This window comes from Micropterus salmoides, unplaced genomic scaffold (assembly GCF_014851395.1).
Source record: "Micropterus salmoides isolate LMB-PRFRI ecotype aquatic unplaced genomic scaffold, ASM1485139v1 Ms_hic_scaffold_11, whole genome shotgun sequence".
Taxonomy (NCBI): domain Eukaryota; kingdom Metazoa; phylum Chordata; class Actinopteri; order Centrarchiformes; family Centrarchidae; genus Micropterus; species Micropterus salmoides.
Window position 1 is genome coordinate 10,334,388 of NW_024040152.1, and position 12,610 is coordinate 10,346,997.

At 42.6% G+C, this 12,610-nt stretch overlaps 1 protein-coding gene across 1 annotated transcript in view; it reads left to right on the top strand.

The window, feature by feature from the left end:
* Positions 1-1,965: 1,965 nt before the first annotated feature.
* Positions 1,966-12,610, top strand: part of LOC119897252 (mannosyl-oligosaccharide 1,2-alpha-mannosidase IC-like) — a gene marked incomplete in the record, with an annotated part of 70,062 nt that continues 59,417 nt past the window's right edge. Inside the window, 1 exon segment of the mRNA XM_038710843.1 lies at positions 1,966-3,646. Coding sequence (XP_038566771.1) covers positions 3,089-3,646 — 558 coding nt within the window.

A 12,610-nucleotide genomic window follows, 5' to 3' on the forward strand; every position in this document is an offset into this window, starting at 1 on the left:
ATATTGAAATTATTCTTCTAGTAACAGTGGAGAGTAAAGGAGACAGGAAGATCTGAGAATAAGGTTCATTAGGAGTTCCTCAGACATTGTCAAGAATGTCAGTGACACTGATGGTCTGCATTGAATACATTGATTGTAAGAAGATCCTGAGGTAACCTTTGGACCGCAGAACACCAATAACCCACCGGTCTCCAAGGACGAGCGGAGGCCTTTGGGTGAGGGGCGGGGTTATGCCCAGTAATTAAAAACCGATATTGAAACCGATCAGACCTTTATTTTCTCATTCCTGCTTCCAGGTGCATTAGTTGAATAGTGCTGTGCAGGCTCTTCAGTAATGGCCAACTCATGAGCTCATCTATCTTATTTAATCCAGAAAGAAAACACCATTGGCACTTTAGCTTCTATCTTGCTCATGTAAACATTATGTAAACATACTTTTATAAACTTCCTGTCCACCATTTCCAACTCAGGGTCCACTTACTAGCTTTTTCCAGATCTTTCTACTGTATCACACAGTCTTCATCAGCAGATAGAGTTTGCTCAGTCATGGAGATGGATCTGAAATCCTAACAGCAACAACACTAAGCTTGCGTGTTGGAAGATCTCACTTCTCTGAGTAACATGAATAAAATCTAGAAGGGAAACAACATGTGGAAAAAGCAATGTGGTATATTGTATAGAGAAAATACAGTTTCTAGTTTAGTTTGTTGTCATGAGGAAAGAGGATAGTGCTTCAGATTAAGTCAAATCAGTGGGGAGCTTTGCAACAACACAGGCCCAAATGAACCAAATGCAATAAATGAATCGGTCACGGATGACATAGGAAAATCCATGACGGATGCTATGTATTATGAGTTTACTGGGGTTCACAAAAGTTCACAAAATTTCTCTGTAGACTGTCTGTGGTCCATCATGAGCATATAACCCTAGTTTATGGCACTCATCAATCTTTTTTTATTTACATAAAGTTCAGACTTTTGCAAAGAAGCAAAACTTTAAAAACCCCTGTAGGTGTTTTGACAACACTTACAGCTGTTTTGAAGACATTTTGAGACTATTCTACCCAGCAGAAAATTTATGAACCTGTCATTTAAAATAAAAATGTATAAAAAGGCATTTATATTCATACATTACCCTGTAAATTAAAATTTTCACAGAACCTGAGAGTAAACAAGACTTGGAGGGAGATGCGTCACTTCCGGCTAGTAAATTGGCTAATCAAGAGTTGCTACGCGGGAAACGTGCTAAACAATCTTCTCTAATGTAACGTTACATCCCACGGAATATTTTTTGTTTCGGCTTATTAGAAGAGTCTTTAAGGAATCGGAAAATGCCTTCAAAGCTGGGGAAAGTGTAAGTGCTGTTATCGACCTGCTTGGCTCTTTAAACTTTAAGGGAACCAGTTGTTAGCTTAAATGTAAAGTTGGGTCTATGCCAAATTCCCACATGAAAAACAATGATTACGTTAACGTTATTTGAGAGGCACAAACTGATGCTTAAGAGGCTAACAAGATAACTTTCCACACAATAAATAATAGGAATGTAGCCTATTGAATGAATTACTAGAATTAATAAATTTCATTAGGCGAGTTTCCCTTCACTGTTGTCTTTAATAGACAGTGAGGTCTTGAAAATAAACCAAAAAAACCTGAACACAGTCTTGTATGGTGGGCTGCAATCTCTTTGCTTTCTTTATGTCTGGCTCAATGTATAATGTATAATTCCTGTGGACTGTTGAGACATCTGTAGCAGATATATCTATCCTCGTCTAAAAGCTTTTCCAGGATTAAAAAGCTCATTTTCCTCGGGGGTGTGGAGGGTTTTCTAACGTGCAGAGAGCCATTCAGACCAGATCTCTTGCTTTTGTCCAAGCGGCTTAACTGTGTTTTGATAAGCCGCTGTGAATATCCATCAAGAAACACGACCAGCCCACTGGATTGTCGAGCAGCGGACCGTTTTCGTCTCTCCCCTTCCTCGCCCTGCCTGCGCTGGGCTCTGTTACATTTCCAGCCCTCTCCTCTCCTCTCGCTTTTTTTACGCAAGCGGACGTCCGCGACACAGCGACACCAGTGCGCGCTTCAGGCGAGAGAGCGAAGGCACGGCAGGCAGACGGTCGGGGTACCGGAGCGACGACGCGGCGGTGTGTCCGTCTTTGTTGGAAACCGGCGGACTGGATGGTGGATTTGTGTATTCTGTGGATTTGGATCAGGGGCTAGGATAACTTCGCATGGGACAAAACCCGCCTTCTTTCATGTCATCCAGCGATTTGTGTCGCCCGGCGTGTTGACGCCAGTGGAAACTGAGGCTTTTCTTTTTTTTTTTTTTTTTAGGGGAGCGCAATTGACAGATAAGGCGACATGAATATACACGCGTTTCCGTCCACCAGCTGCACAGGATAGATGCAATCAAAACGGCTTCTGATTTCAAATATGATTTCAGGCTTGTAGCCTAATGCAGCAACGTGGGTCGGCATAAACGGAGACGAGGAAAAGATGCGCTGCTGCATGCTTGAGGTTTTGCGCCGTGAGGCAGTGTGTTATTAACGATTTGCACGGCGTGGAATAATGCATCGAGACACAACTTTGTTCACAGGCCTGGCAGACTGCGAGACGTTTGATTATCTCTTCTAAAAGTGCATTTATTTGTTAGCCCGGCGTATGCTACAGTGATCCTGTTCTTGAATACAGCTCAGTGCTTCTGTAAACGCCACTGTCATTTATCTATCAGCCCGAAGCTGCTGTTTTTATTAAACCCAAATCCTGCAGTCTATTGATGTCAGTGATTGCGTTATTCAGATAAATCCCTAAAGCTCCGGAGTTGCTGCCAAATGATTGGTAAATTGTTGATGTAGGCAGGCCTAACCTTCGCTTATATGCAGATCCAATCGATAGCGCGATAAAGACAGCTCTGGTAGGCTGTTTATGCTACTCTGTAAGTGTCACGGGGGTGTGTTTTAAATTCCCGCATATCTAGTTTTTATACATGACTCAAGGCAGCAGAGAAGCTGCTGAATAGAGAGTGGAGACTGTCAAAACACTGTGCAGTGTCGGAGAAAATACTTTAAGGCAACGTCAGAAGAAAAGTTTCAATGGTTTTCCGAAAGTTGCCCGGTGTGTCGGCATCGGGCATGGGTCTGCGCCTGTCCCAGAAATTCGTGTTTCTGCTCTTTCTCTCGGGTTTGGTAACACTGTGTTTTGGGGCCCTTTTCTTTTTACCCGACTCTGTCCGACTAAAACGCATTTTTCTCTCCAAGACGGAGACCCAGCCAGTCACTGTTGGCTCCGGGTCCGAGAACGATGCCAGGGAGCACTTAAAAAGACCCAAGGAACAGGAGCACCCTCGGGGCATGACCTCCGCCAAGGGGGAGACCAGCACCAAGCTGAAAAGTCTGAGCCGCAAACCGTCCGTCTCTCACGAGACAACCGATGAGCGGCTCGCCGGGGGCAAAGCGCAGGAGGATTTGACTCCGCCGAGGTCAAAAACGGAGTCCGCCTCTCAAAAGGCTACATCTTCTGACCATGGTGGCAACTCGGATACTTTCAGTTACAACAAGTTCAAAAGGTGTCTGCTCAAGCCCCCGCTGGGGAGAGACAACGGGAAGCCGAGCGACCCCAAGACCAACGAGCGCCGGGAAAAAGTCAAAGAGGTAAGGATGTGACGGTTAACGTTACCCTGCAGGGGGATCATGGCAGTTGCATGTTTATGCAGGGTTTGGACAGTTGACACAAAGTACCCTCAAGGGTTAGGTGGAAGTGCAGTAATCATCTGGTTGTATTATCGGATATAAAGTTTGAGAAAGTATATTTGGGAGTGAATTCATGACCATGTTGTGCAATATGAATCTCTAATCTGTCATATTCATCAAATCATCCTGTCAGTCATCTGACATCACTACACTTTATCCACAAAATAGTCAACAAGCAGTTTTTTTTTTATGTTTCTGTGGCTTCATAGAGAAAATAAGTTTCAGTCAGTCTTTTGAATGCTGCCAGCATCTTCCTGCTGTCACAACAGACAAACAGCAGCCTGCCTTATTCAGATATAAAAACAGTCAGGCACACTTGAAAGAAGTTATTATATTTCCATTGTTGAATCAGATTTTCTTTTTTTCTGGATTTTTCTGACAGTACAGTCTATAGAAGCAGTGGGACAGTTGTTTGCCAATCTTCTGTCAAACAGACAAAATAAATCACTCTCAATCATATTGGTTGTCTAAATTTACCCAGCGCTTTTTGGAGAACAGTGTCATGAGTAAAGATAACTTGAGTGTTTCCGCTGTCTGTAGCTGAGTTTACATGAAGTCTAATATTCTACAAACAATCAGAATAAGACCAGAAAAGTGTGTCCAGAAGAAAAAACATGATTACTTTGTAATAATACATTCCATGGGATGCGTAAGCTGCACCTTCTTCAGCGGGAATACAGGATATTTCATGCTAACATCATTGTTTGTAAAATCTTTTAAAAAGGTATTCTGATTATTTGCCTGCGTGCATGTAATCATATAAATGATCAGATTGCCATGCTAGTGTTATGCGTGCTGTTAAATTGCATTCTTTCAGGTCATTTTGAGTGATAAAATGCATTTAGCTATTGCACCTCTATCACCCTCACACAATCGCCTGCAAATGATGTGACTGTGTGCTGTGACACTTTGGCCAGGAGCTCTTCAAGCTACACGCCAGCCTTTGTTAAGCCCTCCGGGTCCAATAAGGGGTCCAGAGTGGGAGCGTCTGTGGATCACACATCTGTACCCACTCAAGGCAAGTGAGGCTGATGAGGAGGGGGAGAGGGGGGTGGGGTGGGAGTATAGCGGGGAAGCCACTGGCCTGTGCAGATGGGTTTCAGCCTTGGCATGTGACACGGATAAGTCCTGTTGTCACTCTCACTTTCAGCCTTCTGTCACCCTCCATGCTGCTCACATGCCTTTCATACCTAGAGGTGATGTGCAACATGACAACTGAGGCGTCAGAGGACGGAGTGGGTTATTTGCCCTCGTGCACTGAGCCCTCACTGACTCATAGCGTCTCCTTTGATGCTCTTTCAAGTGAATGTCAATGTGACTTTGCTTGCCCGGTTTGTTCAGCTGAGCTCGGCAAAGTTCTTGCCTTCAGGTCATAGTCATCTGAGGGAAAAGTTGTTTTCCATCACACCCTCCTCCGCCCAATTGTTGTTGGAGCAATTTGTATTCCATCAGTGAGGACCTTTTTATCAGAGCGTTGAAGTGCAGACGGACCCAGCTTACTTGCATTGCACGCTTCTGTGTCCATGTCCATAGTCTTGTGTGCGTTTTTGTGGTTTGCTATTGTTGCTGCAGTTTCCACTGTCTCAAGCCTGCTGGCAGCGTTCCAGACGGCTTCTCTTTTTGCTGGAGGCTCACATTCATGCTGCAGCACAGACTGACACATTGCGCGCCTGTGCTTTGTCCAGGTTTGCAGATGTAAAACCAGGGAGTAACTGTAACAACAAAACAGACAATACTAACATGTTTTGATGTTTGTTTAAGCTGTTTGATGTATATTGCTGTGAAGCATGAAATATCATACAGAGCTGAATTTTTTTTTTTTTGTCTCTCGGGTCGTGTTGTGGTGCACAGACGGAGCAGCTCTGTAAAAACACTCTTTTTGTTCACTGTAAGGGAATGCAGAGAGAGGTATCCCCCCACCCCCTCCAAAGCCAACAAAGAAGGTCTGGTTCAGCCCAGTGAGTGCCTCAATGCCCAAACTGTGAATGGGCATCGTTTTTCTCAACTGCCAACAACTAGAAAGCAGACTCCCCACCTTCTTCCTCTGTGTGTGCATCCACTGCCAAGTGAGGGTGAAACAAGGGACAATGACAGTCTGATCACAGGCACATTTTTGAAGGCAGCCCACCACTAGCTAGGCATCCCCCCAGGATACCAGCAAATACTGCCAAAGTCGCCATGGTGTTGTTTACCTAGTCCAGCAACGCCCTGCTAGTAGATAGTACATTCTCCTCCAAAAGTCCTCCGCAGGATGAAGATGAGAGTAATTTTCAAACAGCCTCCTATTTGTAATTCTGTGATGCCATGGCTCACCGAGTTGCCTGCATGGCTATGTTGCTGCCTCATTGGCTCCGGCATAAGAGGCTGGATTGAAGGGATCGCACCACCAAAATGTGTGCCTGGAGCAACGGGGATTTTCTGCATGCACATTCTGTTGCTGATGTCTTTTTACATTCACTAAGGTTAGAACTTAGAGTGCAGTAATAAAATGCTAGATTCAGAGTGCAGAAGTAGCACATCCGAACAAACAACTTCCAAGCAAAGAGGACATCCCGAGGAACCCCTCTGTATCTTTCTCTTCTGCTGGTCTCCACAACATCTCATGCGTCAAAAAAGAAGTGTGAATCAAAGGCCTCTATAAAGCCAGAGACTTGCTCTTTCCCTTGTCCGCTGAATTTTTAACAGAGATATGCCGATGCAGTCAAATGAGGGTCTTTGTTTGAGGAAATGGGAATACGCTTTATACTGTGGCCTCTAACATATGATGTATTGACATGAGGAGAAGGTAGCACGGGGAGATGGTGCTGACGCCTGAGAGGACGGGCACGCTGCAGCCTCTCATGGCAGAGCCTCCTCCAGTGGAGCAGTACAAGTCTTCAGGGCTTTTGTTGCGTGCGTGTGTGTGTGTGTGTGTGTGTGTGTGTGTGTGTGTGAACTTGATGACTTATCTAGATGGTTAGCTAGGTGCTTGGGAATGAATTTGGAAGTTTGACAGTTTCAGTTGGATTGTTCGTCACTGTGTTTATCCATCCAGTACTGAAGCACACCTGCATCAATGTGTGTACTAACAACAACCAAATGAGGTACACCTGTTCTATTTTACAGCAAGTCTACTTAATGGTCAGCTGGATGTGTGTGCACGTGTGTGTTATCCAGACTAATAAGCAATGTCTTAGAGAAGTGGAAACCGCCTTTTTAATTTGTTTAATCCACACTCAGTTTAATCTGTAAAACTGTAACAAAAAATGCACAATGCTGAAATGAAAGTTTGTTTAAACTATCATCAGTTTGTTAGGTCACTTTCAACAGTACATCAGCAGCAACACACACCTTATCTGCTTACTTCATCTTCTAGTTAAGTAAACAGCTGAAGGGGAAATTTTGTCTTCTAATTAAAGCTAGGGTAGGCAGTTTATTTCAGAAGCATTTTTTATGATACTTGAAATTCAAATGCTTTGATACAACAGTGAAAAAAAAAAATCTGGTCTGTGGCCGTAAGGACTGTAATAAGCGTATCTAAGAGAAATATATTTTGTAATAATTTGTAGACATCATTCTTTTACTTTCAGTTCAAAAGGTTAGTGTCAGCTCATCTTTGTTTTTGTACCTAAGCACGAGACACTGCTACTGTTGAACATGGTGCATTCCTTCAGATTCACGCCGTGTTGAAGTAAATAGGTGCTTCTTCCCTTGCGTGAAATTTCCTTTCTGCAGGTGTAAACAGAAGTACTCTCTTCTCGCATGCTCTGTTGACGTACTGCGTAACCAATGATGTGACGTTATGTCCGTGTAGCAGTTGCTGGCAGATAAGTGCAACTTTTATCGACCGTAAAATGCTCGTTGTAGTTCAAGCAGGAACACGAATGAAATATGCAAAAAAGTTAGAAACCGATAAACAGAAACAAAATGCACGTGTCTTAATGAATCCACGGTTCTTGGAAATTTGGTAATGAGTACGATCTGGTAACCGTTACCATTAAAAATGTCCAGGTTATTATGCATCTTTTTTGAGTTATCTTCTGAAAAAAGGAAACCAAATATTATGATCTTAAATAATTTATTGCTTAAGATCTTGAAGAAATATGATATGTAAGCCAATTTTTCAAGGTGGTCAGAGGTCAGTTTGAGCTAAAGAACAGCCACGATAGAGCAGTTGTGACATTATAGAGAATTTTCTTCCAGTTGTCTGTTTTTCAGTGCTATATGAAGTATTTCTTTTCCAGTGCTGGGTTACGTCACTTGTATTTGTACTCATAGGTAGATTGTACAAACAACACAGACAATAGACAACCACGATAAGTGTCCAGTAATAACCAGGACTTATAAAGAGAAAAATAACAGTTTTAAAAACCAACATAAATAACCAATAGAATAAATAAGGTAAAATGGATGTACGTTTTTGAGTTTCTCTAACTGTGGAAAATATTTAAACATTTGGCTTACTATAACAACTGAACTACCGCATTACACTAACTCTCTCACACATGGACACACAAACCACACAAACAAAACACAAAGCTGCAGAAATAGGTGAGCTTGTAGCCGTACCTCAAATCCCCTTATAGCAGTAATGACCAGTGAGCTGGTTGTCTGTCTGAATAAAATGCCGGCGTTAAGCCGGGGCCTCCTGGCCGGCTCTGAGCACTGTGACCTCCCTCCACCCCTCATTTCCCTGCTGTCTCTTGCTACGAACCAGGTGTGCCAAACAACCTTCAGCCTGAGCCAGGAAAATGGCTGCCTGCTGAGCAAGAAGAAAGAAATGAAAGAAGAGAAAAGTCTTACCTCTCCAAGCGCTCCTGCAGAGCTGGAATATTTGTGCTTTTCGTCTTCTCTGTGGATGCTGTGCAAATGTCAGCGGCTGGTGTTTGGAATATGAGCCCATCGTTGTCTTTGGCCTGTTTATGCGGGGGAGTGAGCCTCTGGGCCCTCTGGGTGTTATTGATATATTGTGCAAGTCAATGGCAGCTGAGGCAGATAATATCAACCCGTCAATGCTGTCAGGAATTGACGCTGTCCTTTGCTGCCACATAAGAAGAAACTGAACCTTTATTATTTTTTTGTTTTGAGACATTTGTTTGTGCTAATTTGACATGTATCATTTTACAAACCCAGCCATTCAGTGGGGTTTACCCAGGTACTACAGTAACAGGTTTTTAACCTTAAATGCCAATAATGAGTGGAAAGCGGGTATGAGTGTATCGTTTGGTGTTGTACTTGTACTCTGAGTGCAGTTCTCGGCCATTGTCTTCATGTGTTTATTTTCCTACTACTTTCTCTCTCACACACAGTTACATCTGCCATTTACCCTCTTAGAAGAACATCAGCCTTTTCATGTCGCTTTCAAACTCATTGCTGACTGCAATCCTATCAAAACTTTTGATATTACACAGAACATTGCAGTGAAGCCACTAACAAAGATTGATTTATGCCAGGAAATTAACTTATGATAGGTGTAAGACAACCTATCAACCTAAGACAATTTAGTGTGAGTTGAAGAAGTACAGCATTATGCCGTTGTACAGTACTTTAAGTACTGTTGGATCTATCACGTTACGGGTTAATGTAGTTCCCTGAGCAACCTGTTCTTACACAAACATAAAATATTTATTCTGCCAGTGTTTAAAACCACAGTTTTGTTTACCAGTTAAAACTGATAACTGATGCAGCTGGCTTCACAGTTTGTAGATCCGTTCTGAGAATAAAAAGTGTGATGTTAACTTAAATGAAGCTCAAAAGCTGCTATGATATGAAATGTCTTATAATAATTTAATTTACAGTGTCTGTTATAAATACCTGCCACTAACCCAGTATGTTATGTTAAAAGAGCAAAAGTTTTTTTTCAGTTCCCACTAGATCATTAGTTACTGCAGTCCTGTTATTACAATCAAAATACTCCAACATCCTGGCAAACACACTAAACCTGTCCAGAGGTGCTTCTAAAACACAGTAATTGTTTATACAATATATCTTGGCTTTTAAAACGCACACACAAATGCACTGTATTAGGGCACATTTAAACAATGCTGTTTATGGTGATCGATAAAATGCTCACTTGCATGAAAGCATGACATTTTGAAAAATGGTCACAGCTGATAGTGACTATTAATGCAAGTAACATTATTAAGATAGCAGAATAGTCATTATGAGCATTATTATTAACACCTGTCATGTGCCCTCTAGTGCAGAGGTTTTCAGAGTGCGAGGCATGCCTTCCCAGGGGCGCTCCAAACAGTTTCAGGGGAGGCTCATTGAGTGGAAGTGAAAATATGTTTCATTAGTTATCAAAAGCCTCGTCTCGACCAAAAGTACCAGGGAGTTTTATTTGTTATTACAACATTTCCAGCCAACAAGAACTGCAGATCAGCGGCTGCACTCAAGTCTGTGTCGCCTGAGCGTCAGATGAACGGGATTTTTAATGAGCTTTATTACCTGCTGTAATCAGCTGTTCCCCTTGTTTTGGAGAATAGGAGACCTACTTCGGCTCTGTGTAAAACCTTCCTGAATGATGAAAACTTAAAACAACAACTTTGGACCCAGTATTTAGCATAGGCTACCTCCATGGCTGCTATATCCGAGCAATACATTTAATGCCGACGTACAATCTCAGGCAGACATCATCGAGACTTGTGTGGTTAATAAACTGGATAAAACTATCAAGCTCTTAAATTAACTCCAGCACAGAGAAAGCAACACTAAAATAAAATCTCAGGGGGACATTGGCGAGACTTGTGTGGCTATTTAACTGTTGATTGTGATTTATTCGTTTGCAAACGTGGAAAAGAGAGGAGCAGTTGTAGAAAAACACCCGACATTCTCCAGTTAAAGCCAGTAGCCTCTACTCGCCCATTCAGAATTTCACTGCAAGGCAAGCCCCCTCCACCCCCCAAAGTACTGGTACTTTCGGAAAGTACTACCCCCCCGAGCAGGGACTTTTTGGGGGGTAAAATAAAGACCCTAGAACTAAATTTAGACCCTGGTCCCTTTGGTGGAAACGCAGAGTTCCTCCAAAGGTTCCTAGTTCCGGGATATAGTTCCTTTGGTCGAAACACAGCTAAAAGGAGCTCACATAGAATATCCTAAATATGTTTGGTTTGGTTAAAGAGAGAGTTGAGGAAATTTTACTGTTTTCACTTTCCCCTTGTCAGAAACTAATGAATGACTTATGTATTTGAATGTAATCTGAAGTGTCAAACAGCAATGTTGGGCTGTCTTTTCCAAGCTTTGTCTGAGGGGGATGCCCACAGTCTTTGACTTTGAAAACCCCTGTTCTAGTGTATTGATACAGTGTCATGTCACCCTACTTCTGCAAAAATATATTCCTTAAAAAGCTGAATTTGATGCTTGCTCTTTTAAACAGAAAATGTCAGAGTAAGGGTTGCTGCATTTCTACGTTTGGACATCCTGCTGCAACACTTGAGTGACTACATGCTGACCTGGTGTTGACCAATGAAAATCTTGCTTACTGATGGTACCTGCGATATTGATTGTTTCCTTCATAGTCATCTCCCATTTTCTATCCCATTAAGTCAATACATTACCCTTTGCCTGCACTATTAAAAAACAAAGTAGGGCAGATGACCGCACAGGTGTCAAGGCAACTGCATCCAGGAAATCTTGTCTTTCACAGACTAACAGTAAGAGAGAGAAATGTCAGGTAAACAATTCAGAGCCCAGCAGAGAAGCATATTTTTCTGTGGGTGATAAAAGCTGATTAAGCTATACAATACCAGGTCTTTCCCCCTAGGCAATCACTGCAGGAAGTAAGTGATCGGGTGAGATGGAGAAAGGAAAGGGAAGGATGTGAGGAAAAAGTGGGAGATGTTAGCTAACATCCTTTATGCATTCATAGCAGTTTTCTCCCTGCATTCCCTTTGTGGTAAGGGCACTAGCTTGAGGGTAAGTCTCTCTGTTGAGGCACACTTTTCAAGGTAGTTGTGTGTGTGTGTGTGTGTGTGTGCGCGTGTGCATGCACATACCGCTTGTGCAAGTGCATTGATTTCATTTCATTCATACATAACTCTTTGTAGATAGTATTACAAGATGCACACAGGTTGCTTTGTACAGGCAAATATATTTATTTTTTTGGTATGTGCTTTTCTGTGTACGATTTTGTGTGTGGGTGGGTAGGGTTGAGGCGGAGTAGAGGATTATATTTCATTTTGAACAAATGAAATGCTTTAAATATGGTAGGCCATTAAGGTCCTACTATTCCAGAATTGAACAACAATGGGTTTCATGTCTGTATGCTATATTTTGTATGTATCTGTTGGTGTTGGGATGAGGGTGGGGTGAAGGTTTTTCGTTTCCCCCTTCCTGATGACGTGGCCTAGTCAACGGTTTACAGATGTTTTCCCTGGTTACACAATAAAAATCCAGTTTTTCCCTGAAACTCCCTGTTGTTGTTTGATCCTGCATTCCGTATATGCAGAGTCTTCAGGCTTCAGCAGTCTATTTTCTTTACTTGTCCGACTAGCCCCCCCCCCCCCCCCCCCCCCCCCCGTCTGTGTTTGCTATAGCCAGCAAGTGTTGCGTCAGTTTTCAGTAAAATCGAGGGTCACGTCCCGGGCCAGAATTTGTTCACATTTTGACCGCCTTCTCGAACAGAGGAGCGCAAAGAGCTGTGAGTGGGCAATGCTCTTGGCAGCCGAGGTGTATTTTTTTTCTTGAGTAAAGTAAATTTCCGCTTTTCTCAGATTTCATCAGCCACGCTCTTAAGACATTTTTTTTGTTTTTTTTTTAACATCGTTCAATGCTGTGATCTTGCAATAAGTTCCTTGGAAGCACATTTATCTTGAGTTAACGGCACCGCTGACATAATGGGGTCATTGTGTGTATACCTCTTAATCCTGGCTTCTGAAGGCCTGT